Source organism: Schistocerca americana, chromosome 1 (genome assembly GCF_021461395.2).
Source record: "Schistocerca americana isolate TAMUIC-IGC-003095 chromosome 1, iqSchAmer2.1, whole genome shotgun sequence".
NCBI classification, from domain to species: domain Eukaryota; kingdom Metazoa; phylum Arthropoda; class Insecta; order Orthoptera; family Acrididae; genus Schistocerca; species Schistocerca americana.
The window spans coordinates 219,469,860-219,495,023 of record NC_060119.1 but is presented as its reverse complement, the minus strand read 5'-3'; the positions used below and the strand labels follow the sequence as shown (position 1 = coordinate 219,495,023).

General features: G+C 42.7%; 1 protein-coding gene across 1 annotated transcript in view; it reads left to right on the top strand.

Annotated features, from left to right (window-relative positions):
- Positions 1-22,756, top strand: part of LOC124620651 — a 383,337-nt gene extending 360,581 nt beyond the window's left edge. The window contains exon 29 of the mRNA XM_047147087.1: positions 22,552-22,756. Within this exon, the coding sequence (XP_047003043.1) occupies positions 22,552-22,633 (82 nt within the window). The 3' untranslated portion in view covers positions 22,634-22,756. The remainder of the gene's footprint in view (positions 1-22,551) is intronic.
- The last annotated feature ends 2,408 nt before the right edge of the window (positions 22,757-25,164 follow it).

Genomic DNA, 25,164 nt, shown 5'->3' with positions numbered 1-25,164 from the left:
TGGACGAGCAGACGTTACAGAATGGCAGAAAGGACCTATCGTGTTTGGACTTTCCTATGAACACACCTTGATGAAGTTGCCCGGTTTTTGCGTATTTCAAAGCGGACTGTCGTGTCTACAAAGAATGTTGCACCAATTCACATTCGTGTGAGAACAGTGGGGGTAAAAAAAGACAAAGACATTTGTCACGACTTCACAGTGACAGTTGCTTTCAACCTTATGGGAACTATGTCTGTTAGTGACTATAGGATCATCTAAACCAATTTCCGAGTGAACATTGTGAAGCAAACTGCATGCAATGCACATTTGACGGCAGCTACCTGACGAAAGGCGATTTCCCTCAGAGGCACAATGAGCTGCACATTTTATATGAGCCGTGGTGGGCTGGGGTGCAGCGACCGCTGAAGGGTTGTGAGATCCATCTTGGAGTTTGGCAGGAGGCGCTCGACTGCCACCTGTGGTATCCTGGGTTCGGCAAGGGAGATGTAGCGCCGTAGAAAGGAGAGGATGACAGGCTGCAGAACGACGTGAGCGTAAGCAAAACAATTCTTTATTATTCTTTTAGACTTGAAGAATCGTATGAGCGTGCCCTCATCTGGGGTGTGGCCTGTCGTTGTCCCATAATATGCCTGCGTCGGTGCAGCTGAGGTCCCAGAAAAGGCCATGCGGTGTACACTCGCAGCCATGAAGTGGAGTTATGTCGTCAGTGGCGGCCACAGCTTGCAGCGAAGACTTTTACGTTTTGGTCCGGTGTCTCATACGTGCAACAGGTCACAGTGTTGCCAGAGTCAGTGTTAGCTGGAGAGCAGCGGTGCGCACATGGTGAACCCTGGTGGCACAGAGCTGGGCGGTGGTCCGCTGATACCTCGGATCATGAGGCAGCAGCAAGTTTCTCGACGGGCTGTCTCGTAGCGCTGGCGGTGGAGTATTGGCCACGTCACAAATACAGCATCGTGTGGCACATCATTGTCCTCCTGTACAAGTTGTGACTACATCAGTAGAATGTTGTCTCTCGTGGCAGCAACTAATGCACGATGAGAAAAGACGTAATATAGCCCTGCCATGCCGATGATCTGCCCGGCTGGCCTGGCTGTTTAAATACGGTTCTAAGACGCTGACCACGCGGTAGCCGCAATATTGTCTACCTAGGTGAACCCTCTGGTTTGCACGGATGCTTCCCAAAAGGGTGTGCACTTTTCTGGACCTCGGGCATTGGCTTGCAGAAGGGATGGCACAGAAGGAGCTGCTCGGCAAAGGGTACTTCTGTCCGCATAGGACTTTCACTTGTGACAATCAATGCCTGGAAATCGGACGCTCTATCTGTGGCGTTGGGCAATGACTCTTTCTACGCCATTACACTTCCTTAGCCCTAGGAAAAATCCAGCCTACCGGATTTCTCATTGGGAAACTGACTGCAGTTTCACATCCTGCATCTTTAGCTCATCGTAAACATTCACACTTTAGTGTCCCTTTTCTTCTGTACATTCGGTTCACTGTTTCACAGACCTAGGGTATCTAGTTCGTTGTTTTGCACTATTTGTCTTCAATTATTTCTTTTCAGTCTGGTTAGCAGCTGTGTCGTTGCACCCCATGGGAACCGGATGGAAATCAATAAGACATCCTATCAGTGTAATCTTGTTAGTCTGCCTACTTAATATTTTCATACCAACTCTACCAACTTTTGTCCTTGAGTTCACTATAATTAACAGCCCAAAGCGTTTTCATAAATGCATCATGCAAAAATCCTAATCTCGCATAGTCTCATAACATACACATCACACACCTTTAATAACTAATAAGGAAAATCCCAATAAACATTCTCAAACATCTTGTTACCGAGCGGTTCTAGGCGCTGCAGTCCGGAACCGAGCGACTGCTACGGTCGCAGGTTCGAATCCTGCCTCGGGCATGGATGTGTGTGATGTCCTTAGGTTTGTTAGGTTTACGTAGTTCTAAGTTCTAGGGGACTGATGACCTCAGATGTTAAGTCCCATAGTGCTCAGAGCCATTTGAACCAGCCATCTTGTTAAGCCATACGCAAACCTATACAAACAATGTCACGCGCTCATATCCAAAATCAGAAACCTGGTACTTTTTCACCTTTCCGAAATTTATACTTATCAACTCCGTTACCTTATCGCTATTACCTAATAAATAAGGAAAAATAAGTGCCAAAGAAACGAGGCAGTGGTATATCACTGTGGTCACATTCTCATACGCATTGACTGAGAAGAACTGCATTGTTCTATGGCACAATGCACGCAGTTCTGTACATCCTCACGACAAAGACTTCAGAACACCAACTTCATCTTCACAATACTTCAATAATGCACATAAATTTTCCATAATACAGTATATTCATAACCCTAACTCATCACCGTCTAATAAAAATCATTATCACCTAAAACCTCAACTCACCGTTGCGGCTCACCCTGAGATAGTACTCCAATGTCCGCACTTCAAAGATCTCTCTAACGCCACATCTAACTTACTTGGCCACAGTAGCAGTGCCTGGGTACCCCTATTAACACTTCATGGTACATAATATCTGACTCGTCCTCCCGTAATGTAAAATCCCTTGCCAGAACACATATCATTAGCAGATTTTATGCTGTCACCCTCACCGTACCTCGAGGGACTAGGAGAAGTTCAGTCGACGGTGTCAGGGCCAGTGACTCGACTCACATTTGTGTAGTTCTTCAGGGTGTTGCTATTTTGAATTAGTGACACATGACGCTAGCACATTTGATACTGTTTCAACACTTAGACCATGAACTACACAGTCATCACTACAGAGGGGCCGAGCGGATGACGCCTCTGTACGATGTCAGGAATCGTCTGGAAGCACTCGTGGTGCTAAGAAAACGTGATTATTCAGTGAATCGTTCACTTTGACAACTTTACAAAGAATTGTGCACTGATGGCCATAGTTGCCTCATGACATTGTTACGGACACTCTCTCAGTGTCGGACGCTGCGCCATTTCTTGCGCCCGCGTCCTAGCGAGAAGTCGTTCCTCTTGCATCGATGTGGATGCTTAGCCCAGCCTGGTACTGCATGGATGGCTGCTACCGGCTGGGGGAGTGTACTCGATCCCACTCCGTGCCTCTTCTTCCCTGGATCACCCCATCTGCGGTGTGGTATAGGTGGCAGGCGTTGAACCCAATACTGCCGGCCTGGTAGGCCCTGTACCCGGAGGAGCCTAGGCGTACTGGACGGTGGTCCTCAAGGAACCCTGGTCGTCGTCTTCCGTCCCGCACTCAGAGAGTACGGCGCCTGGTACTGCACAGCTGCTGGTAGTTCATCAGCTCTCCCATCAGTAGTGGTTAGTGTGACACAGCATGAAGTTCGTTAGTGGAGTTCAGCTCTGCGGCACTCCATGGCTGGCTGGTACTGCGCTGGTTGATCTGAGGCAAGACTTACTAAAACAACGTGGTCATGGAACGGAATGTCGTCGACACGGACTCCATCGTTCCCGTTGACCTGAACCGTTCTCCCCTACTTGGAGCTGAGACTCTGGTATTAAAGATCTCTCCGTAGTCTACGACGTCCGGTTTACTAGCGATGACCGCATGTGGTCTCGTTATTCTGCTACCCTTGCTTTAATTCTCTCTGTTAGCAGCTAGTTAAATTGGTCTATGAGGGCCTCTAGCCGTGTCTATTGTTTCTTGCGGCATCACGCCACGCGAAGGTGCATACTTGTTATTTTGCTGTCCTTCTCTATTTTCCCCCTGTGTGCGCTCTCTCTCACTCAGCTACTGCAGAGTTGCAGACTGTTCTGCACGTCTGCCTTGCATCACCGTTTTTCCTGGTCCGCCGCTAATCGTGGCGTAACCAGTCTAGCTTACGTCAAAGCGGTTGAACTCAGTTAAAAATTTTATAACTTGGAACCCATATTACTCTGCACCGTAACACATCCCTCTCCTTTGTTAAAATTCCTCCCGAATTTTCGGCTCCACTTGTTCTTAGTTAGGCTGTACATTCCTAGACATTAAATTACATTTCTCCTTGTTCTAAGTTACAACGGGATATTGAATCTTAATTTATTCCGCTATGCTTATCTAATCATAGTGTGTGTTTTCTGCTTTCACCTTATGACTACGCTGTAGCCATTTTACTGGCAACTGTTAGGTTGCTGTTTCACTTGAGTGCACCATCTAACGTTTCAGACAGATTAGATTGCACAAAAAAATATCAGAACCAAGATTACGCTGATGGTTGACAAAATGTAAACTGTAAACTGTAACTGTCTTCTGTCTATATTTTTCACGATACCGTTTCACATGCCTCATTATTTGGTTCACTGAGATTTGTTGGTTTTCCTAATTTATCAGGTTGTCTATCGACAGTAATAAAGTTGAATCCAACGAGTTGTTGGTAACAGTTACGTTTTGGTGGGGCAGAGTGTGTGGGGGTTTCTCTGGCCAATACAACATTGGACTGAGCACGTTAAATAGTGTTGTCCCCGTAGTGGTAGCTGGAAGGTGAAACTGTCTTCCTGCTGTCTCGCATCTAGTCCCATTCATTAGCCATCAGTTACATTGTAATTCTATTATTTCCATTTTCGTAACAACAAAGCCAGTGCACACCGATTCTCTGGAATTCCGTCTGTGGCAGTAAAACTTTCTTTTCACACTCTGCCGCTTCTAGCTTCCCTAAAAACAATTGCTTTTCGCGTGAGTTTTTGGTGGTTTGTATCGCCCTTGTTGGACAAATAACAATTCTTTCCTGAACGCAATCGTTGAAATCCGCTACGGACATCACAACATGGGCATCTCTTTTCTTAGAAACTAATAATATTCCTCGTGTTTGTAACTGTGCCCATTTCTGAATTGTACTCCACTCTATTGGATATGAATGTACCGTGTAACATTAGTATTGTTCATTGATTCCTACTACTGGAAATTTAATTCTAACATGTAACCTAGCTTGATCAGTGGTTACTTCTACAGTAAATATACGATAAAATAAAACTAGATTCCTACTTGTTATTTGCACGATATGCTGCAACCATTCAGGAAAGTCTCTTTGTGCTCGTTGTCATGCTACGAGAGTTTGATATGGACTTACTAATGTGGAACTCAATTGCTCATGACTAGCACGGTGGATTCCCTCATGTAACGTCTGTACCTCTAGTCTTGCGTCGTCTAATGTATGCCGGCTGGATTGGACGAGCGGTTCTAGGCGCTACAGTCTGGAACCGCGCGACAGCTACGGTCGCAGGTTCGAACCCTTTCTCGGGCATGGATGTGTGTGATGTCCTTACGTTAGTTAGGTTTAAGTAGTTCTAAGTTCTAGAGGACTGATAACCTCAGAAGTTAAGTCCCATAGTGCTCAGAGCCATTTGAACCATTTTCTAATGTATTCGCTAGAGTGCTTAGTGATGCGGCTACTAGCATTTTATCATCTAAACTATTCAAATAAGTTTGAATCTTCTCTAAATCATTATTCAAAGCATTTCTAGTTTCACGTGCATACTGCTCTAATATCGCTGTTAAATTTTTTACTGTTCTAGTCACATTGAATTTTCCTTTCTCCATATTACCTATCTGTGTCGTGTGGAATTCCAGTTTTGGTCTCGTATCCTCCTCTAATTCTTGTACGCACTGAATCTTACTGTGGATGTTCTCAATATCCTCATTATCTGCTGTCCCAAGTACCGTTTTTAATAGCTTTCCTCATGAATTTAACCAACCTCGCTTCCTTTGTACTGATGCTCGCGGTACAATTTCGGTTACCTGTTCTCAGTTTTTCATACGAGAGTTTCACTTTTCATATCCTCCAACAGTCCTCCTCTGTTCTCCTCTTTCTGTAATGCTACAAACCTGTCTTGTGGTCGTCTTACTTCATTTCTCACTTCCAAAACATAAAATGCAAACTCAATTATCCAACTGTGGCTTGTTAGTAGGACATCTGCTTTTCTAACAAACAGGGTACCATTGTGTAGTGGATGATTCTGCATTACATTTCCTTTGCAACAATATAGCAGTGCTAAGCACAGAAGAATTTTTCTCGCCACCATTTCGGCGTGTAACCTGAGAGAAAGGTAAACATCATCACTCTCCTCCCACCTTTAAAGAACAATCATGATAATCCATTAAATTTCGGGCATGCAACCGCGCAAATAAAATTTCCTCTACTGATATTTCGGCTGCGTATCGTCCGGCCACCTTCAGAGCGAGTCACAAGACTGACGACAAGGTGCCAAGCACGGCCTTATATGCTCCACCGCGGCGGTACTGCGCATGCGGGTCACAGTTGCTGGTCGGAGGCAGAGACATACGCTTACACATGCACCGCCTGTGGCGAAGGCGTACAGACATTCGATTCGCTTATCGACGTTTGATCGGCGGCGGTGACATGATGACAACTTCTCCGCAGTTTAATTACTCCATGTGCCGGATTCTATGATTTGTCCAAATTAAAACCATTATCTCTGTTTATTAAATAGTTGGGTAATCGAATTTCTATAGCTTCCTTTAATACAGATTCCCAAAAAGAAGAGGTGGATGTTAAAATCTTCACATCACTGTAATTCATGGAATGACCCGTATCAATACAATGTTCGGCCACAGCTGACTTGTCTGGTTGTAATAAGCGTGTGTATCTTCGGTGCTCCACACACCTCTCATGAACGGTGCGTATTGCTTGACCTATGTCTGACTGCTCACAATTTCCGCAAGGAATCTGGTACACACCCGCTTTACGAAGCAGTAAATCGTCCTTCACAGACCCGAGTAAAGCTCCAAATCTTCGTGGGGGGCCGGAAGATCACCTTAACACCGTGTTTCTCAAGAATACGGCCTATCTTTGAAGAAAGAGCACCCACATAGGGCAAAAACTATCTTCTTTCCCATCACATACCTGCTTTTTAGGTTTTGCATCGAATTTGTTGCGGAGAATATCCATTCTATTTAAAAATGCTCTTGAGGTATGTTAGCTCTCCTTGCAAATTGTCTTTATCGGATATATAGTGCGCCCTTTGCACTAAGGTCTTAAGGACACCCATGGTCTGTGAAGAGTGATGGCAGCTACTGGCATGAAGATATAGATTTGTGTGCGTTGGTTTACGATATACGTGATGTCCTAATGTGCCATCACTTTTACGGCGAACGATAACATCCAAAAAGGGGAGGCAGCCGTCCTTTTCTATTTCCATAGTAAATTTCATGCTAGCATGGATGGAATTCAAATGCTCAAGAAATCGATGTAATTCATCCATACCATGGGGCCATATCATGAATGTGTCGTCCACGTACCTCAAGAAGGCCGTAGGTTTAAAACTTGCTGAGTACAGTGCCTCGTCCTCGAAGTCTTCCATGAATAAATCAGCTACCAGAGGGGAGAGGAGGCTTCCCATGGCAACACCGTCAATTTGCTCATAAAATTCACCATTAAACTGAAAATAAGATGATAAAAGCACATGTCCAAATAAGGCCGTAATGTTCGTATCAAAATGTTGGCTGATAAGAGATAAAGAGTCCTTTAAAGGTACCTTAGTGTATAATGATACCACGTCAAAACTAACAAGCAAATCCATCCTATTTAGCCTGACATTGCTGAATCTCTGAATAAAATCCATAGAATTTCGAATGTGGTGACTACATTTTCCTACCAATGGTTTTAATAAGGAAGCTAAATATTTGGCAGAAAAATATGTTGGTGAACCAATAGTGCTCGTTATAGGTCTCATAGACAAGTCATCTAGACGCTCATCCTTACCCATCTTGTGAACTTTAGGAAGACCATAAAATCTCGGTGGTACTGCACCTCGTACTTTTAAACTCCTTATGACTCCGGTAGTGATGAAACGTTCAGCAAGGCAGCAGTCCTTATTGCCACCTTGTTAGTAGGATCTTTGTTAATATTCCGGTACGCACCATAACTAAGGAGACCACATATCTTTTCCTTGTAGACTTCCTGAGGCAAAAGGACGGTAGCGTTACCATTATCAGCACGTAGGACGACTGTATCTGTATCCTCACGCAGCTTTCTTATCGCACGTCTTTCTTCCTTGGAAACATTGCATCTTTGTGGACGATGCTTCGTGATTGCTTGACAGGTTTCTCGTCTGATTTCTTCCGCAGAATCCTCTGATAGTGGTCGGACAGCTTCTTCAATGGCACTGATGACAGATGATATCGGCAAAGTCTTTGGAGTAGCGGCAAAATTTAACGATTTACTTAAGACAGACAACGTAGCTTCGTCCAATTCCTTACCCGTCAAATTTATGACAGGGCGTCGAATAATAGAGTCCACCTGAGAAGGCTGGTCCAATCGGCTATACTTGGTAATCTGTCCTTTCGTGGCCACTTCGCGAACCCAGTCAGAATTAGCTCATGTCGTGCCATCGATCCAGTCCCATGAGTCAGGAGATACAACAGCTGCTACCTTCAGATGCAGATGATACAGCTGTTCAGAAACAATGTCCAACTTCCGACGAGTAAAACGAATTCTTTCTCTGACAATAGCGGAACCAGCCCTATGTAAAATTCTATTTACTGCAGCATTCTTAACAAAGTGAACCAACTTCGCAAATTTTGGGACAACTCCATGGTCGCTGCACTTCAGTAAAAAACTCAAGGAGGTCAATAGTCTTGCTCTCTGGTGTCTTAATTTGTCCAAACTATGGACCCATGAAACCATCTCCTCCCCGAAGAGGTACTTGATGTGCATTTTCAACTTCTCGAGGCGTAATGAATAATCCATTAAATTTCGGGCATGCAGTCGCGCAAAAAAAAATTTCCTCTACTGATATTTCTGCCGTCGATAAGTGAATCGAATGTCTGTACGTCTTCGTCACAGGCGGCGCATGTGTAAGCGTATGTCTCTGCCAGCGACCAGCATCTGTGACCCGCATGCGCAGTACCGCCGCCGTGGAGCATATAAGGCCGCGCTTGGCACCTTGTCGTCAATCTTGTGACTCGCTCTGAAGATGGCCGAACGATACGCGGCTGAAATATCAGTAGAGGAAATTTTATTTGCGCGGCTGCATGCCCGAAATTTAATGGGTTATTCATTACGCCGCGAGAAATTGAAAATGCACAACAGTCATGATACTTGGATTTCACTGGTGAATCCTACTTTACTTACTCTTAGATCGAAGTGAATAAGATATATCGTTCGTAGGTAGTTGCTTCTTTCGCCCTTCTGATCTTTCGGGATTGGTTGAACAGATTTGTGACAATGCGTCAACTATGGCCTTGAATAGTTTGACTCCACTGACATGCACTATCGAAGTCCTTCGTAACTGCAATGTTACGCTGACCGGTGAAGTCATTTCCGCGACTTGGTACGATCCCTGATACTTAGTCAAAAATTTGTTAGTTTTGCCTATCGGAGCGTAAGGATTAGTTAACAATTCCCACTGTCCTCTTCTATTCTGTCGTTGTTTACTTGCTCTTTGCCCAATACGCTTTTGTTTTTCTAACTTTTTTGTATTTGCGCGTTTCACCACTTTCCAAATTTCTTTTAACCTTTTTGCAAATTCTTTCACTGGTTCACCTTGTGGACATCGATAGGTGATAGCATTTTCTTACTATATACAACTTCGTATGGTGAGAGACCCACTCCAGAATGACCTTTTACATTGCAGATACAGACGTCTAGGTTCAAATAGACATCCCAATTTAAATTCTGTGAGTCAACGTAGTGGCTCTACATCTTAGCTAACGTACGGTGAACTCTTTCAGTTCGCCTGTTTGCTTGAGGATGAAATTGACTGTTACGTAACTTCTTAATCTGTAATAAACGACATAGCTTTTTCAGTGCTTCAGATACAAATTTTTTTCCCTGGTCTGGAATCATAGTTTCAGGTATACCGTACTTCAATAGCCAATTGTTCACCATTGCTTGTGTTCTGTACTAGCCTTCTGATCAGGAATAGCTACCATAACCAAATAATGTGAAAAATGATCCAAAATTGTTGGAACATGTTTGTTCCCAGCAGGTGTTTGGTTAAAAGGTCCCAGAATGTCTCATCCTAAAAAAGAAAATGGTCTTTCAAACTGTGGCTGTGTGCGCACTTTCTGTCAGCTAGTTGTGCCTTTATCCAGTCTGCTTAATGCGTCAGCATTTTTATTTGAAGCTCCCGACTTATGAATCACTTCATAATGAAATTCACTTCCTTTCAGTACCCATCTCTACGATCGGCTTGATGGATCCTTTAACCCTAGTAACCATCTGAGAGAAGCATGGTCTGCAACGACTTTGAATTTGCGACCATACAAATACCAAAGAAAGTATGAAATTCCAAATATGACAGCTAGCATTTCCTCCCCTGTTGTGGATCCTTTAACCCTAGTAACCATCTGAGAGAAGCATGGTCTGCAACGACTTTGAATTTGCGACCATACAAATACCAAAGAAAGTATGAAATTCCAAATATGACAGCTAGCATTTCCTCCTCTGTTGTGGAACAATTTGATTCCGCTTTATGAAATTCCAAATATGACAGCTAGCATTTCCTCCTCTGTTGTGGAACAATTTGATTCCGCTTTATTTAACTGCCTGCAGGCATACGCCACTGTATGTTCATTTCCGTCTGTATTTTGACTTAATACACAACCCAATACGACATTGGATGCGTCACGTGCCAATATGAACTCATCTTCAAAATCAGGAAACACTAACACAGGACCTGACACTAGAATTTTCTCAAGTTTCCCGAAAACCTCTTGACACTGTGGTGACCCTAAACCAACTCCTTTCTTAAGCAACGTGATAAATGGTTGTGCGATTTCAGCACACTGACATAATTTTGCAGATACGTTCAGTGATATATGTGGATACTGACTGAGAAATGTGTCACGAATAGAGTTAGTAGTAAACTAAAATGTCGTATCTCATACTGTAGACTTACTGCATGAACAGAGAAAATATAGTAAGCGAAAATATTTTTCTTTCATCGTTTTGTGGGCATTATCAACCAGAAAAAATTCCTTTAAGGCTTGAAATTATGTGTAAGCTTTGTTCGAAGTAGCTAAGCACTCTCATTCTCAAACACTGGATAAATATAGTCTGCATAATATGCGCATGTTCAGTAACGCTCTCTCAAGACGTATTAACTGTTCCTAACTGTAATATTTGTCTTACTGTTTTGAACCTTTCACGTAAGATTATACATGATATTCACTTCAGATCCACTACCGGAAAATATGTTTATCTATCTAATATTTCTATTTCAAAATCATTTGACCAAGAAGGTTAAGAAGATGTAATTCTTTTCAAGTAGGCTAGATTTTCCAAAAAATGATGTGTCTCATACAGACTGGCATACAAGGCAAGCAAACAATAAAAATTGAGTTGGGTAAAACACTGATTTCATTATTTGTAAATTTATAATGAAAAGGAAACCAGTACATAAAAATTATTTAATTACGTCATGGTACTTGTAAAAATAGTTATACTTTCATGAAAAGTATAGTTCGTGCGTTCTAGGTCAGCCAAGCTATGACATCTCAACAGATAGTGCAAAAATACCTTTATTTCTTCAGTTGTTGAGTATAGTAACTTGTCAGTACATACGCACGACATCTGATTTATACCTGTGGAGGTCAAAAATTTCTGGTGTGATGTATATTCTGACATACTGGTGTAGTTGGTCGTCTTTTCCTTCTCAAACCGCTTCCTCCGTAGCTGCAGCAGGTGGCAAGGGCTGAAACACTTCTGTATGGAGCTAAGCAGGATAATTTTTTCGTTGTGGCAGAAGTAATTGTGGATCCATTACGTATGAGTCGTCATCTGAAGACAAAACTACATATCCATTGTCAGTAGATGGGAAAAAGGTCTCACACCCTCATCAACACTAAATATTTCATAGAGTTCTAACAAATTACCATCAATTCCAAATGGCTTATCGAGTTCATAGGTCATATTATGTTCTTTTCTAACTATTTTATCTTCAATAAAGTCATTAGACTTTTATTATTAATATTATACTCTGAAGAGCCAAAGAAACTGATACACTTGCCTAATATCATGTATGGGCCCCGCGAGCACGCAGAAGGGTCGCAACACGACGTCGCATGGACTCGACTAATGTCTGAAGTAGTGCTGGAGGGAATTGACACCATGAATCCTGCAGGGTGTCCATAAATCCGTAAGAGTACAACGGGTCGGAGATGTATTCTGAACAGCACGCTGCAAGGCATCCCAGATATGCGCAATAATATACATGTCTGACCATCTGAAGTTTCTAAACTCAGAAGAGTGTTCCCGGAGCCACACTGTAGCAATTCTGGACGTGTGGGGTGTCGCACTGTTCTGTTTGAATTGCCGAAGTTCGTCGAAATTTACAGTGGACGTGAATGGATGTCGGTGATCAGACAGGATGTTTACGTACGTGTCACGTGGCAGAATCGTATATGGGCATACCAGGTGTCCCATATTACTCCAACTGCACACGCCCCACACCATTACAGAGCTTTCACCAGCTTGAAGAGTCCCCCGCAGACATCAAGGGTTCATGGATTCATGAGGTTGTCTCTATTTCCGTACACGTCCATCCGCTCGACAAAATTTGAAACGAAATTCGTCCGTCCAGGCAACATGTTTCCAGTCATCAACAGTCCAACGTCGGTGTTGACTGGCCCAAGCGAGACGTAAAGTTTTGTCTCGGGCAGTCACCTTCGGCTCCGAAAGCCCATGTCGATGATGTTCGTTGAATAGTTCGCAACTGACACTTGTTGATGGCCCAGCAATTTGAGGAAGCGTAGCACTTCTGTCACGTTGAACGGTTCTCTTCAGTAGTATTTCGTCCCGTTCTGGCAGAATCTTTTCCGGCTGCAGGGATGTTGGAGAGTTGATGTTTTGCGGGATTTCTGATATTCACTGGACACTAGTGAAATGGTCGTAAGTAAAACTCCCCACGTCATCGCTACATCGAAGATGCTGTGTTCCATCGCTCGTGCGCCGACGTTCGAACTCACTTAAGTCTTGATTACCTGCCATAGTAGCAGCAGTAACCGATATAACAACTGCGCCAGACACTTGTTGTCTTATATAGGCGTTGCCGACCGCAGCTCCGTATTCTACCTGTTTATATCTCTGTATTTGAATACGCATGCCTATAACAGTTTCTTCGGCGCTTCACTGTATGTAGTTGTTTTAGCTACTTCACATATTATCAGTCGCAGACAGCCAAATATGTTAAAACTGATACCAAATTACTGATGAATGTTTGCGGATGGAAAAACGTTTTTACGAGATACAAAGCCACTCTGTCACATAGGACACACGCGTGACACTCGCGGAGCGAAATATTCATAAGTGCTCTCTTGGTGCTAAAGTAAGTAGATACAGTCTGCTATTAACAGTCTGTTTATGATAAACTGGAATCGGTTCAAGATAGTCAGGATATAACTAAATGAATGAAAATACACACTTTCGGAATATCGACATCGTTTTGCTGTTTTACGCTGTGGACGTATGAGGAACAATAGTTGACGTCAATAACTAACCACTGACAACGCTGAAACTTGCTGTTCCAGGTCGTGATACTATTGGCATGTCTATCTTTGCGTTATATGGATTCTGTACGCAGGCAATAGTTATCAGATTCCTGTGACGTTCACAACACGCGGGAAGGGAAGCAGTTAATGACTTGACTAGGACAGCATTTCAGATTAAAAAAATAACATTTTCCATACAATCCCCTTTCTAGGTAACATTTCATATCAGATTGCCAATGTCTTCAAACGAAAAGGCATAAGCACACTCTGAAAGGTGGCTACACTGTGCCACTGCGCCAGAGATTGCGCCAAAGAGTACTATTAAGCCGCCTCCACAGTGGTTGTTGAGAGTTCATAGCAGTCAGTGCTAGTAGAGAGCTCGTAGAGGACAGTGCGTGTTAAGAGTCGTGCCGAGATGTGCTAGTGGGCACTGCTTGTCGTGAAGTCGGAGCGAGATGTTGTAGTAAAGAGTGTTGTTCCATGTCTTATGCAGTTATTTGATGGGAGAGATAGCAGATGTTATTGTAATGAGTGCATTTCGTCAATATATATGAAGGTAAAACTTACAATGTTCTTGTATTGGTTGTGTATCTGAAATAATGTGTCACTACAGGTTCAGTCAACAAAGCATCTGGCTTGTGTTCTTGGATTAGAGTGTAATTGTGATTTTCTTGCGTAATTATAGTTTTTCTAAATTTCTTTTGTCACGTCAGTATAGTTGGTATTTAAAAATTCTTGTCTTGTTGGAAAAGAACCGTGCCAGATGTGGGCGTTGAGTCACACTCCCACATACAGAACAGTTACTCTTTTGCTTGGATTTTGTAGGTTTTATAGTTGCTGGGGACTTAATTAATTAATTGTGTTTACGAAAATCTACTTACATTGTTTGTTGCAGTCAGATAGCGTAATAATACTAGTCAGGGCCAACCGATTACGAGACTTACGTAATCGGACATACTAAAATTAAAAGTATTTTCAAATTTATTTAATTAAGCCCCCATGCAACTCTTTACCACAGACAACAAGATTGGACAGAATCTACCCCACAACGTCAGCACCCACTTCATCTCAAAGGTGTGTAAAAAATTGAATGTTTGGACTGTGACTGCTTCTACATATGCCAGACAGGCAAATCATTTGAGATTAGATTCAAAGAACGCTTGGCAGTACATACCACGCGTCAGCAATAGCCACCAACCTGCATGAAACAATACACCATGTTAACAACGCAAGTATCAGCATCCTACACATCCAGCCAAAAGGCAGGAAACTAGACATCCTTGAAACACTCGAAATATTCGAACACCAAACAAAACAACCTGAATCCATATTAAATGACAAAAATGAAAATATTTACAATAGAATCATCTCTGTTTTCAGTAACTGCCATCATCTTTAAAATTGCACACACACAGCCGCACACACACACGCCCACCGTAATAATTCCATAAATATTTAGTTATGTTACCAGCTGCCAAGTGTACAAGTGATTGACTTCATTTACATACGTAACATCACACCAACAGCTTGTAGCCTCTGTCAGCTTGAAACTGTATGTACATCAACTACTGGTACAAATTGTACATCCGTCTGCGTATTTTACAGCATTAACCAATGTATTACCCCAACATTTAGGCAGTTATTACATGTAACAGATACAAGACCCCTTGCCACGTAAAGTCTGCTCTCATACAATTACTCTTTCCACCCTCTCTCTCTCTCTCACTTTCTCTTTCTCTTTCTCTCTCTCTGCTTCCAGCCTTTCATATATATCTATTAATCCCAATCAAAATGTTGCTTATGCATAATTTTACTGCTGTAGCCAATATGATTATTGTACTTAAAGTTTGTAACATTTCACCTCATTGTATAAGCAAGTATGAAGTTTAACTTATTTTAACATTTCACATGATTGCATAAACGAATATGAAGTTTAAGCTGTTTTAACTTGTCAAAATCGGATTTATGTACCATCTGAAGTATTTATTCGACACCTCCAAACAAACACCTCCAAATCTTTAAAAAAATTATTCTGTAGTAATGTTGTTACGCTGTATATTCTTTGTACTTTGCGGTAATGTTTTCTCTTCTGCTATACGATCCTTGCACCCAATAGTTTCCAGACGCCATATTTGTTTACAAAGTGTGACAGGATACATGTGATGTGTTACGACAGCGAAAGGAACCTGTGACCACTGCAGGTACTCTATTTTGCTTATTTTATGTTTACCGTTAGATATCCGTTAATTTTTGTATTTTTGTTGTCAAAAGACACCCAAAACAGTGTTTTGTTTTCTCCACTAGACAGTGCCCTAAGTTCATAAAAAAAAGACTCAAATGTCATACTAACAAATGTAAATTCACCCGATGATGGAGGTTTAAACCTTTGAAACGCGTCGTGTATATAAATAAACAGTGGCTGGTAACAGTAAAACTTGTTGTTTCATTTAATGTCAGTAACAGTCACGGTAAAGCGTAACCTAAAAATGCTCGCATTTTTAAGATTCTGTTGATAAATAAATGAAATGTAGAAGATCCAATTTTTGTTGCCCCTGGAAGTCGTTAGATAGGGAATCTGCAAGTGGGATTGTGCCCCGGGTTAATAGTTTAAAGACAGATAATCTCTCTTGGGCTTCTGTTTGATCGTTTCGAGGTGTGATTCTCAGAGTAGTTTACTGTCGCTGCACAATTTGTCTCGAATGAGAAATCCTGTGCCGGCACGGTCAAGGGAAGAGAATTCCCTGTCAAAACGGCTTGAAAAGTGCAACACTCTACGGAGACCCTGTACCCGGTCACCAGGTGAATGACATAAGGCCCTTTGCAGGAGGTCACCGGCCGTATATTGAATCGCTGCTGTTAAATTCGCGTGACTGGCGCAGCGTTCGATGCCGTAGCCTTGTTCTGCAGCCTAGCGTAACGAGCTGCGTTGATCAGTATGTATGGGATATCAGCTGTGAAACACGCAATGCAGGCGGCCTCTGCGTACACCTCGGATGCGAAAATAGCGCCTCCTCCCCGCTTTCCCTTACATCACTTGGTATTTGCATTTGGACTGTTTATGAAGCGCGTATGCGTGCGTAGTGTTCATAGGAGTAACAGCATATAGGACACACTGTTTCACCATACCATTTGACCTCGTATGACTCAGGTCTATTAATCACGCCTGGAATAGCTACCACCATCCTATCAAGCGATGTATCTCGTTCATACGTCAGTTACAAAGATCTTAGAATCTTCCGAGCATTCACTTTACAGCTTCTCATTACGTACTAGGGGCACTCAAAATGTTGCAGCCAATTGATAATGTGGAGATGGGCTGTGCTGCTGTGTTTCGACTTTTCTAACGGTGTACTGTTGTCTGTGACGGGAGGATTTCAATGTGTGCCAGAACCGCAGACACGTACACGCAAACAAACTAAGATTAATTGTGTGACTCCTTTCTTTCTCGAAATGATTCAAAAACATTATAACTAGCCGGAAAAGGAATGCCAGAAGGCAACCAATTCAATACCATATATTATAGCTGTTGAGTACAGTAACATAGAGAAGAATAGAAAGAAAAACACGATGACTTACTTTATGAAGTTCATTTTGATTTTGGAAATAATAATAGTGAGATGCATTAATACACTATGAGCTGCGAAAGAGTACCTGCGAACCAGGTACGATTAATTGATTTTGAAGGTCATTACACACAACTTCGAGTCAAGGTTGACGCTAGACACAATTGTTTCCTGTCGGTGCTGTTGTTTAATTTGTATGTTGAAGTCACGTTGAAGAAAGTGAGAGAAAATTTCAGCAGGGAAATGAAGCCGCATGCGGAACTGACACCAGTTCAAATGTTCACAGATTGTGTTGTCTTGCTGGACGAAATGAAGGACAACTAGGTTATTGAATAGAACACAGACGCTATTTAATACAGAATTTGTGTTACCGGTAGATAATGGCAAGGCTAAATTCATTAAGCGTAGTAGAAAAGAGAACAACGACTTGCCACGCACCGAAATTGGAGAAAAAACACCATAATAGAAGATGCTAAGGCATTCTGCTCTATAAGAAACCAAATACACAAGATGTCAATATCTAATATCCATATAAAAGCTGTATCGTCAGCTTTCATGAGACCGCTCCAACAGTATTCCTAAAGCAAGGCCACGCAATCCGTAGAAGCGAGACCTCGCTTAGGGAATACCACAAGGTACAGGTGAACCTGAAATTACACATACGGGAAGACATACCAAGTCTACGACGAAATAGACTCCGTTGAGCAAACCCACCGTTACGGCAAGCAGAACAGCTAGATGCTAGTCCTATCAAGGTAAGAGCCCTCTGGGATCAGAATCGTCAACTTATTGAAAATTCTGAAGGGCGTGAGCGGTTCCGAAAATATAACTGTGATGCTACTGTCAGGGATCTCGACAGAAAACTATAGGTCGAACTGAACAGAGCTCACACTGGGCATGGTCGATGCGCAAACTCACTTTACAAATCGGGTGCTACAGAGCCTTCGATTTGTGACTGTTTGGCTGCGAACCTGTTAAGCAGAGCTGAATGCCTCTTGAGTTCCTATCAGGAGGCTGGAGAGACCTCATGAAAGCTAACGATACAGCTCTTACATGGATTAGGAACTTAGATATTGACATTAAGTTTGTTTTGTATGTAGTTCTGTCCTTCTGTATTCTTCTTATATACACATACTAATGTTATACACCCATGTTTTTACACTACATGACAGCCATACGAATAAATAATAAATAAATAACCACACAAGGTGGGAAATTCAACACATACATCCTTAAAAAGTTTACTGTCGGTGTGTGTTACGACTCCGACTCTGTGGATTGAGGCGTAGACATAAAGCGATAACTATTCGAAAACTGAGGGTTTCTCCGTGAGCAATGCATAGATGCAAGTTGGGAATTATTGTCGTTCGATTCAAATTTGTTAGCACCTGACGGCGACAGAAAATCGGTTGAAAGACTATCTCCTACACACTTATTGTGAAATGGAAGTCGTGGCAGGCACTCACACATACTTCTGCCAGTGCCTCATCTCATACCCTCCAAAGCTGTGAAGATGGGTCATGAGTCGCGCTTGGAAAGTTCAGTTGGTAGAGGACTTGCCTGCGAAAGGCTAAGTTCCCAGGTTCGAGTCTCTCCGGCACACAGTTTCAATCTGCCACGAAGCTATCAGCAGAGTGACAATTCATTCTGGAAATCATGTAAAATATCTGTGACTCACGTATAATACAGAGGTCTAAAGTTTCTCTAATCATGTCAAAAATCTACTCCTAATCGCAGTTGGGAAGGGAGGTATGTTAATTTATTTTGTAATGAGTGAAATTTTGCTATCCCTAAAACAGCTTCAGACTTATCAAGTCATATTTCGAAAATTATTGAACAACTAACAGCTGAAAACGGTAATGGACATAACGCTCTCTGAAAGGAATTTATTCGGCCATGGGTGTAAAATGGGTTATATTGATTTACTTTTGTGAAACTTCATATGTTTCACATTACTCCTGCAATCTACACTATAGAATTCATTTCGTTCTACTGTGACCATCGTGTTGTAATTTCCACAAGCGTATCATTGCAATACGAGGGCAGTGCAATGCATTAGCCATACTGTTATTCTTGAGCGCCAGCTGTGCTGTTCAGTGAGTTCTTGTATTTTTAGTGATTTTAGAGCGTTTTACTATGAGTGCTCATTGGTCCCTGTGCACCAAGAAAGAAATGAGGGGAGCGATTCGTTGTCAATTGACTGAAGGGATTAAATCTACGGAGGTTTCTCGCAAAATGCAGCTTCAGTATTGTGATATTTGCTTTAGTGAACGAAAAATCGCTTCTAAATTGGACGTGTGTTTGTCTGTGATGAAGAGAGTTCGGCTAGCCCAACCACTTCGGAAACAGGCAGGAACATCGAGATTGCTAAGTGAATGAATACTGAGAGGACCATCTTACCAGAATTGATGATACTACATATGATTTGAACATTAAGCATTGTTTAGTTATTTGCAATCGTCCATTAATCTGTACACTGTCTCAAAGTTTGTGGTCGTTCGGTACTGTGTGAAATGGCAGACAAACACAAGCAAGAACGTTTGGAAATGATGAAATCACATTCAAAGGACTTTTAAGAGGAAAGAGAAGACCTGCACTGTCGCATAGTAACTCACTGACGAGGCATGCGTTCTTCAAAAAGAACCACAGAGGAAGTGGAAGATCGTGATGAGGAAACATCAATTTTCGACTTAAAATAAATCTGAAACCTAGCTTCTACGTTGACGCTGTTTTGGGATATGAAAGGGGCACTGCTGATTCATTAAGCTCCTTAAGGCCAAACAGCGAAGTACTGCGAGATCTGAAAATAAAAAGCAAAGGGAAGAAGCAAGGAGAAACTTTTAAAAGACATGATTTTGCTTCAGGATAATGGCCACCCTCAAACACCTGAGGAAATGTCCAGTGCAATAAAAATCCTTTTTCTGACTGTATCAGGACCCATCATTCAGTTCTTACCTAGCTCCTAGCGATTTTTACCACCTTAGTTGGGTAAATGAACAAAGTTTTCGTCAGATGATGAGGTTGTGAAGGCGGTGCAAGAGTGAATCTCTGTCACATGATGGATCAAGAGCATAGAGGTTTAGGCAGATTATGTAGACAAATTATATACTTGGAATATGTTTTTAAGTGCCTTTACTTTTTGACTTGCCCTAGTACAATTAGCAGAAAGTAACTTGGCTCCTGTGCAGAAACGCATTGTCAACCTGTACATAGGGCCAGTCCATCCTCTTGTTCCCAAGGTGCGGCCATCGCATTTCACTCTCGCCTATTGATGTGCACACTTCGAGTGTTCTCTTTGAATCTGTTTTCTATATACCATGGAACCGCAGTGCATCGAAAGTTCTTCATAATCACGCAATCTCATTAAATTCATGTCAGAAGTGGCAAACGAGAAAGCAAATATCTCACAAAAAACATGCTTGAAAGTGTAGCAGGGAACTTTGGCTAGTCCATTCTAGAATAAGGAGACTAAAAGAGGAGAAGACGACATAGCTACAAGTATTTTTCAAGGCTTAATATCTTCAGGAAAGATGCGGAATGAGAGAGATAAAATTTTATATCTAGGTAACATTGACGTACAGGTTGTCGGGGAGTCGACACATAGGTTCCGCATCGTACAGCTTCTTTATCGTAGTAGCTTTTCTGTTTTATATGACTTCCTTCTGGCAGTGCGTGCTTGGACATGTATTGCTTTACTTCGTCCTTTGTTTATGTAGATATTTTTACACTGAAGCGCCAAGGAAAATGGTGTTATATTCAAATACAGAGATATGTAACCAGGCAGAATACAGCGCTATGGTCAGCAACGCCTATATAAGACGCACTTAGATCTTACTGCTGCTACAATGGCACGTTATAAAGACTTAAGTGAGTTTCAGCGTGGTGTTATAGTCGGCACACAAGCAATGGGACACAGCATCTCCGAAGTATCGATGAAGTGGGGATTTTCCCGTTCGACCATTTCACGAGTGTACCGTGAGTATCGTGAATCCGGTAAAACGACAAATCTCCGACATCGCTGCGGCCGGAAACAGATCCTCCAAGAACGGGACCAACGACGACTGAAGAGAATCGTTCAGCGTGACACAAGTGCAACCCTTCCGCAAGTTGCTGCAGGTTTCAGTACTGGGCCATCAACAAGTGTCAGAGTGCGAACCATTCAACGAAACATCATCCATACGGGCTTTCGGAGCCGAAGGCCCACTTGTGTACCTTAGATAGCTGCAAGACATAAAGCTTGACGTCTCGTCTGAGGCCGTCAACACCGCCATTGAACTGTTGGTGACTGGAAACATGTTGCCTGGTCGGACGACTGTCGTTTGAAATTGTATCGAGCGAATGGACGAGTACGGGGATGGAGACAGCCTCATGAATCCATGAACCCTGCATGTCAGCAGGGGACTGTTCAAGCTGGTGGAGGCTCTGTAATGGTATGGGTCGTGTGTAGTTGGAGTGATATGGGACCGCTGATACGACTCTGACAGGTGACACGTATTTACGCGTCCTGTCTGATCACCTGCATCCATTCATGTCCACTGAGCATTCCGACGGACTTGGTCAATTCCAGCAGGACAATGCGAGACCCTACACATCCTGAATTGCTTCAGAGTAGCTCCACTAATACTCTTCTGATTTTAAACACTTTCGCTGGCCACCAGACTCCCCAGACATGAACTCTATTGGCATATTTGGTGATGGTGGTGGTGATGTTTGGTTTGTGGGGCCCTCATCTGCGCGGTCATCAGAGCCCTTACAAAGTCGCTATTTTTACATAGTCAAATTTTTACGCAGTCCAATCTTGCCACTGTTAAGAACAATGATGAGGATGATGATGAAATGATGATGAAAACTCAAACACCCAGTCCCCAGGCACAGAAAACCCGCAACTCATACGGGAATCGAACTCGAGACCCCGTGATCCAGAGGCAGCAACGCTAACCACTACGCCACGAGCTACTGACTGGCATATCTGGGATGCCTTGTAACGTGCGGTTTATAAGACATCTCTGTCCCTCATATTCTTACGGATTTATGGACAGCCATTCAGGATTCTTGGGGTTAGTTCCCTCCAGGCATAAGTCGAGTCCATGCCACGTCGTATTGCGGCACTTCTGTGTGCGAGCGGGGGCTCAACACGATATTAGGGTGGTATACCAGTTTCTTCGTCTCTTCGGTGTATATCGGTGTTCTAATGAGAAACAACTGTCATTGAATGTCTATATTTGTCGAATAATCATTGTTTATACTGAAATAACCTGTTAATACGATATTTGCGACTTGCTATACATAGTTACAAGTTATGTGGACATTTATTTGTGCATAGGCTTCAGCTGTTAAAATGTATTTCCCCTCCCATACAGCGGCCATTCACAATGGGGCCGCCAGCACTAAAAGTATCCTCTCCTGTACAGTGCTGTCTGTAGAGGCACAGGCCAAGATATTTTGTGCACACTGTAGCTACGTGACAGAATGATGGGTATGTTAAGAGTTCTGGTGATTGCATCCTGCAAGTGTGTTTCTCGTGTGTCGTGTTGGCAGGCGGCTGGTGAACGCACGCGCACTGCGACTGCCCGGCCAGCAGGCGGTGGTGCTGAGGCCTGCGTTTGAAAGGACTGGCTGAGCTGCGACACCTCGGCGACGCTGCTTTAGTTAGAGAGGAAAAGTATTACCATGTGTAATAATGAACTAGGAGAAGAAACTGTGGAAGTGGAATATCTGTCAGCAAAATAAATCACTCTGTTCAGTGTTCAGTGTTATTTTAATTAATATATTGCTGAGTGTATTAACACTAGTAGACTTAAACCTTGACAAGAAATAAATGAATTTATAATTTCTGTTACAGTTGATAACATTTTTTATACCGATCACTAACATAACGAGCAATTGCTATGCAGAACCTTCTTCTTCTTTTCCTTGTGCCTTTTTCCCCCATCTATATGGGATCGCCACGGTTGCTATTGAATATGGCATAGTTAATTTAAGTGGTGGCTGGATATCCTTCATGTTACCAACCTATAACCGACAGAGTGGAATATGTGTACCTTAACTGTCTGTCTGTAGAGTTATCGATATGAAAGTGTGCAAAAATTTACTAATTGTGTACTAATCGTGTAACTGAGTTTGGATTTGGGTACCAGCCTGGTATTCTCTTAGTCGGACGTGGGAAACCGCCTAAAACCCACATCCAGGCTGATAAAGACATCAGCCACTGTCATTAACCTGCTAGGCGGATTCGACTCGGGTCCTGTGCACCTACCTGAATCCTGGAAGCAGTGTATCAACATGCAGGCTATTCAGCTGGATAACAATTGCTATGTCGATTATCTATAAATATGTAATATTTATGATAGTATTGGTGCAACCTGCATTCTGCCCCACTCTCCACTGTTACCAGTTGTATCCAAGACGGTGGCGATAACATCCAAGATAGTGGCGTGTAGACTTGGCAACAGTGCCTGACATCATCAAAGATGAAGGCCGTGATGTCATCCAAGATGGCGGATTTTGGCGGGAAGTTTTAATTTTGGCGGGAAGATAGGTCAACTGGGTACCTCAACACCCCCTCCCCTCTCCTCCCCCAGAACACCTCCAGTAACCTAAGTCACCCAACGGCCACCTCCTCCTAGGGACTTGTGGGAAAAGGGCTCACCCAGTGATGCACCTAAGTCTTTATTACGTTGTATGCACTATTTCATTTAAACAATTAGAGGCACTACCACCATCGAGTGTGGCATCCATGGGGTCTGGACTCACACTGACCTAGTGCACAGTATCACTGCCAGCGGGTGCTGTCATCCCTCCTCTGACATAATACAAGATGGTAGTCTGGAGGGGGAAAATGACACAGCCTGTACTGGGCTGCTGGAGAGAGCAAGGAAGGAGCGTAATTTTATTTAATTTGGAACAATTTACTTAGGGATGGAGTATATTTATTACTCTGATACAAAACACACGCTCTGACATGCTTGGGATCACGCCACACAGCCCACAGATCTGTAAACTACTCCTAAATAACGCTCTGCAGACACGCAAACAACTCCTAACTTACCGAAAAAATTTTAGTACAGACCTGCAAACTGCTCCTAAATAATGCAGCACAGTGATGTGTAGACACCCTCAGTACGTAAACTGTCCAAATATCTCATAGCACAGCCTACAGACCCATTCGCAAAATAATGCAACAGACACGTGCAGACACCGTCCGCCACCCCCTGTCCAGTAGACTGCACAGGAGACTACCGACAGCCCTGCGAAGTGACGTGACCGTCAGCTGTCAAACCACACAAAGGCGCCCATTCGGGTCCCACATGCATGAGGTGGTGGCATCCCTTTCATATTTAACACCTGAGAAATTCCTCACGAAATACATGATCACCTGGGCGCCATTCATGATGTGACCAGATGGGAGTGATGACCTATTTACAAAGCACAGATGCTCCAAGGTGGGTCACGTGTGTGTGTGTGTGTGTGTGTGTGTGTGTGTGTGTTTGCCACTACTTGTGTGAACCCTCCTTCTACGTGTGGTCTGGCAAAGAGCTAACTGCTGGGTGACACTGCAGAAAACCGTCCCAGAATAGCACAAGCCACTTTCTCACTAGCGATTCTAATGGACCATACATAAGAATTTCAGTAAGTATCTCCAGTTACAGCCTAATATGAAGAGGTTTAATTTTCACGGAAATTTGCAAGAAGACCATTGAATCAGTTATTATTTTGTGTGTCTTTCTTATTTTATTTTATTACATTTTACCTTACTTATCTATCATATCCCGTGAAACCATGTGTGTCAAAGGTACATGGTCATGAATCATGTTAGTACATAGATCACAGTAATCATTTGGAAAATTTAGAAAAAAGAGAATTATGGAATTAATAAAATACAGAAAAAATTGTGGGTGAGTATAATCATAAATAGCACGTTATACGGCAAAGTTTCAAATGCTGCAAGAAAATCTTTTTACAGAACTGGAGAAGTGTGTTACAAGGAAAGCTTGATGATGATTGCTTATTCTAACAGACATGGCAGAGTTAGAATTCTGAAACACACGATAGTGGCTTACACGAAGTTCATGAACTGATACCAAAGGTCAATCTGACTGGCTCCTCTGGACAAAAAATATTCTTATTAGGTGCAGAGAATTGCCTCAAAAT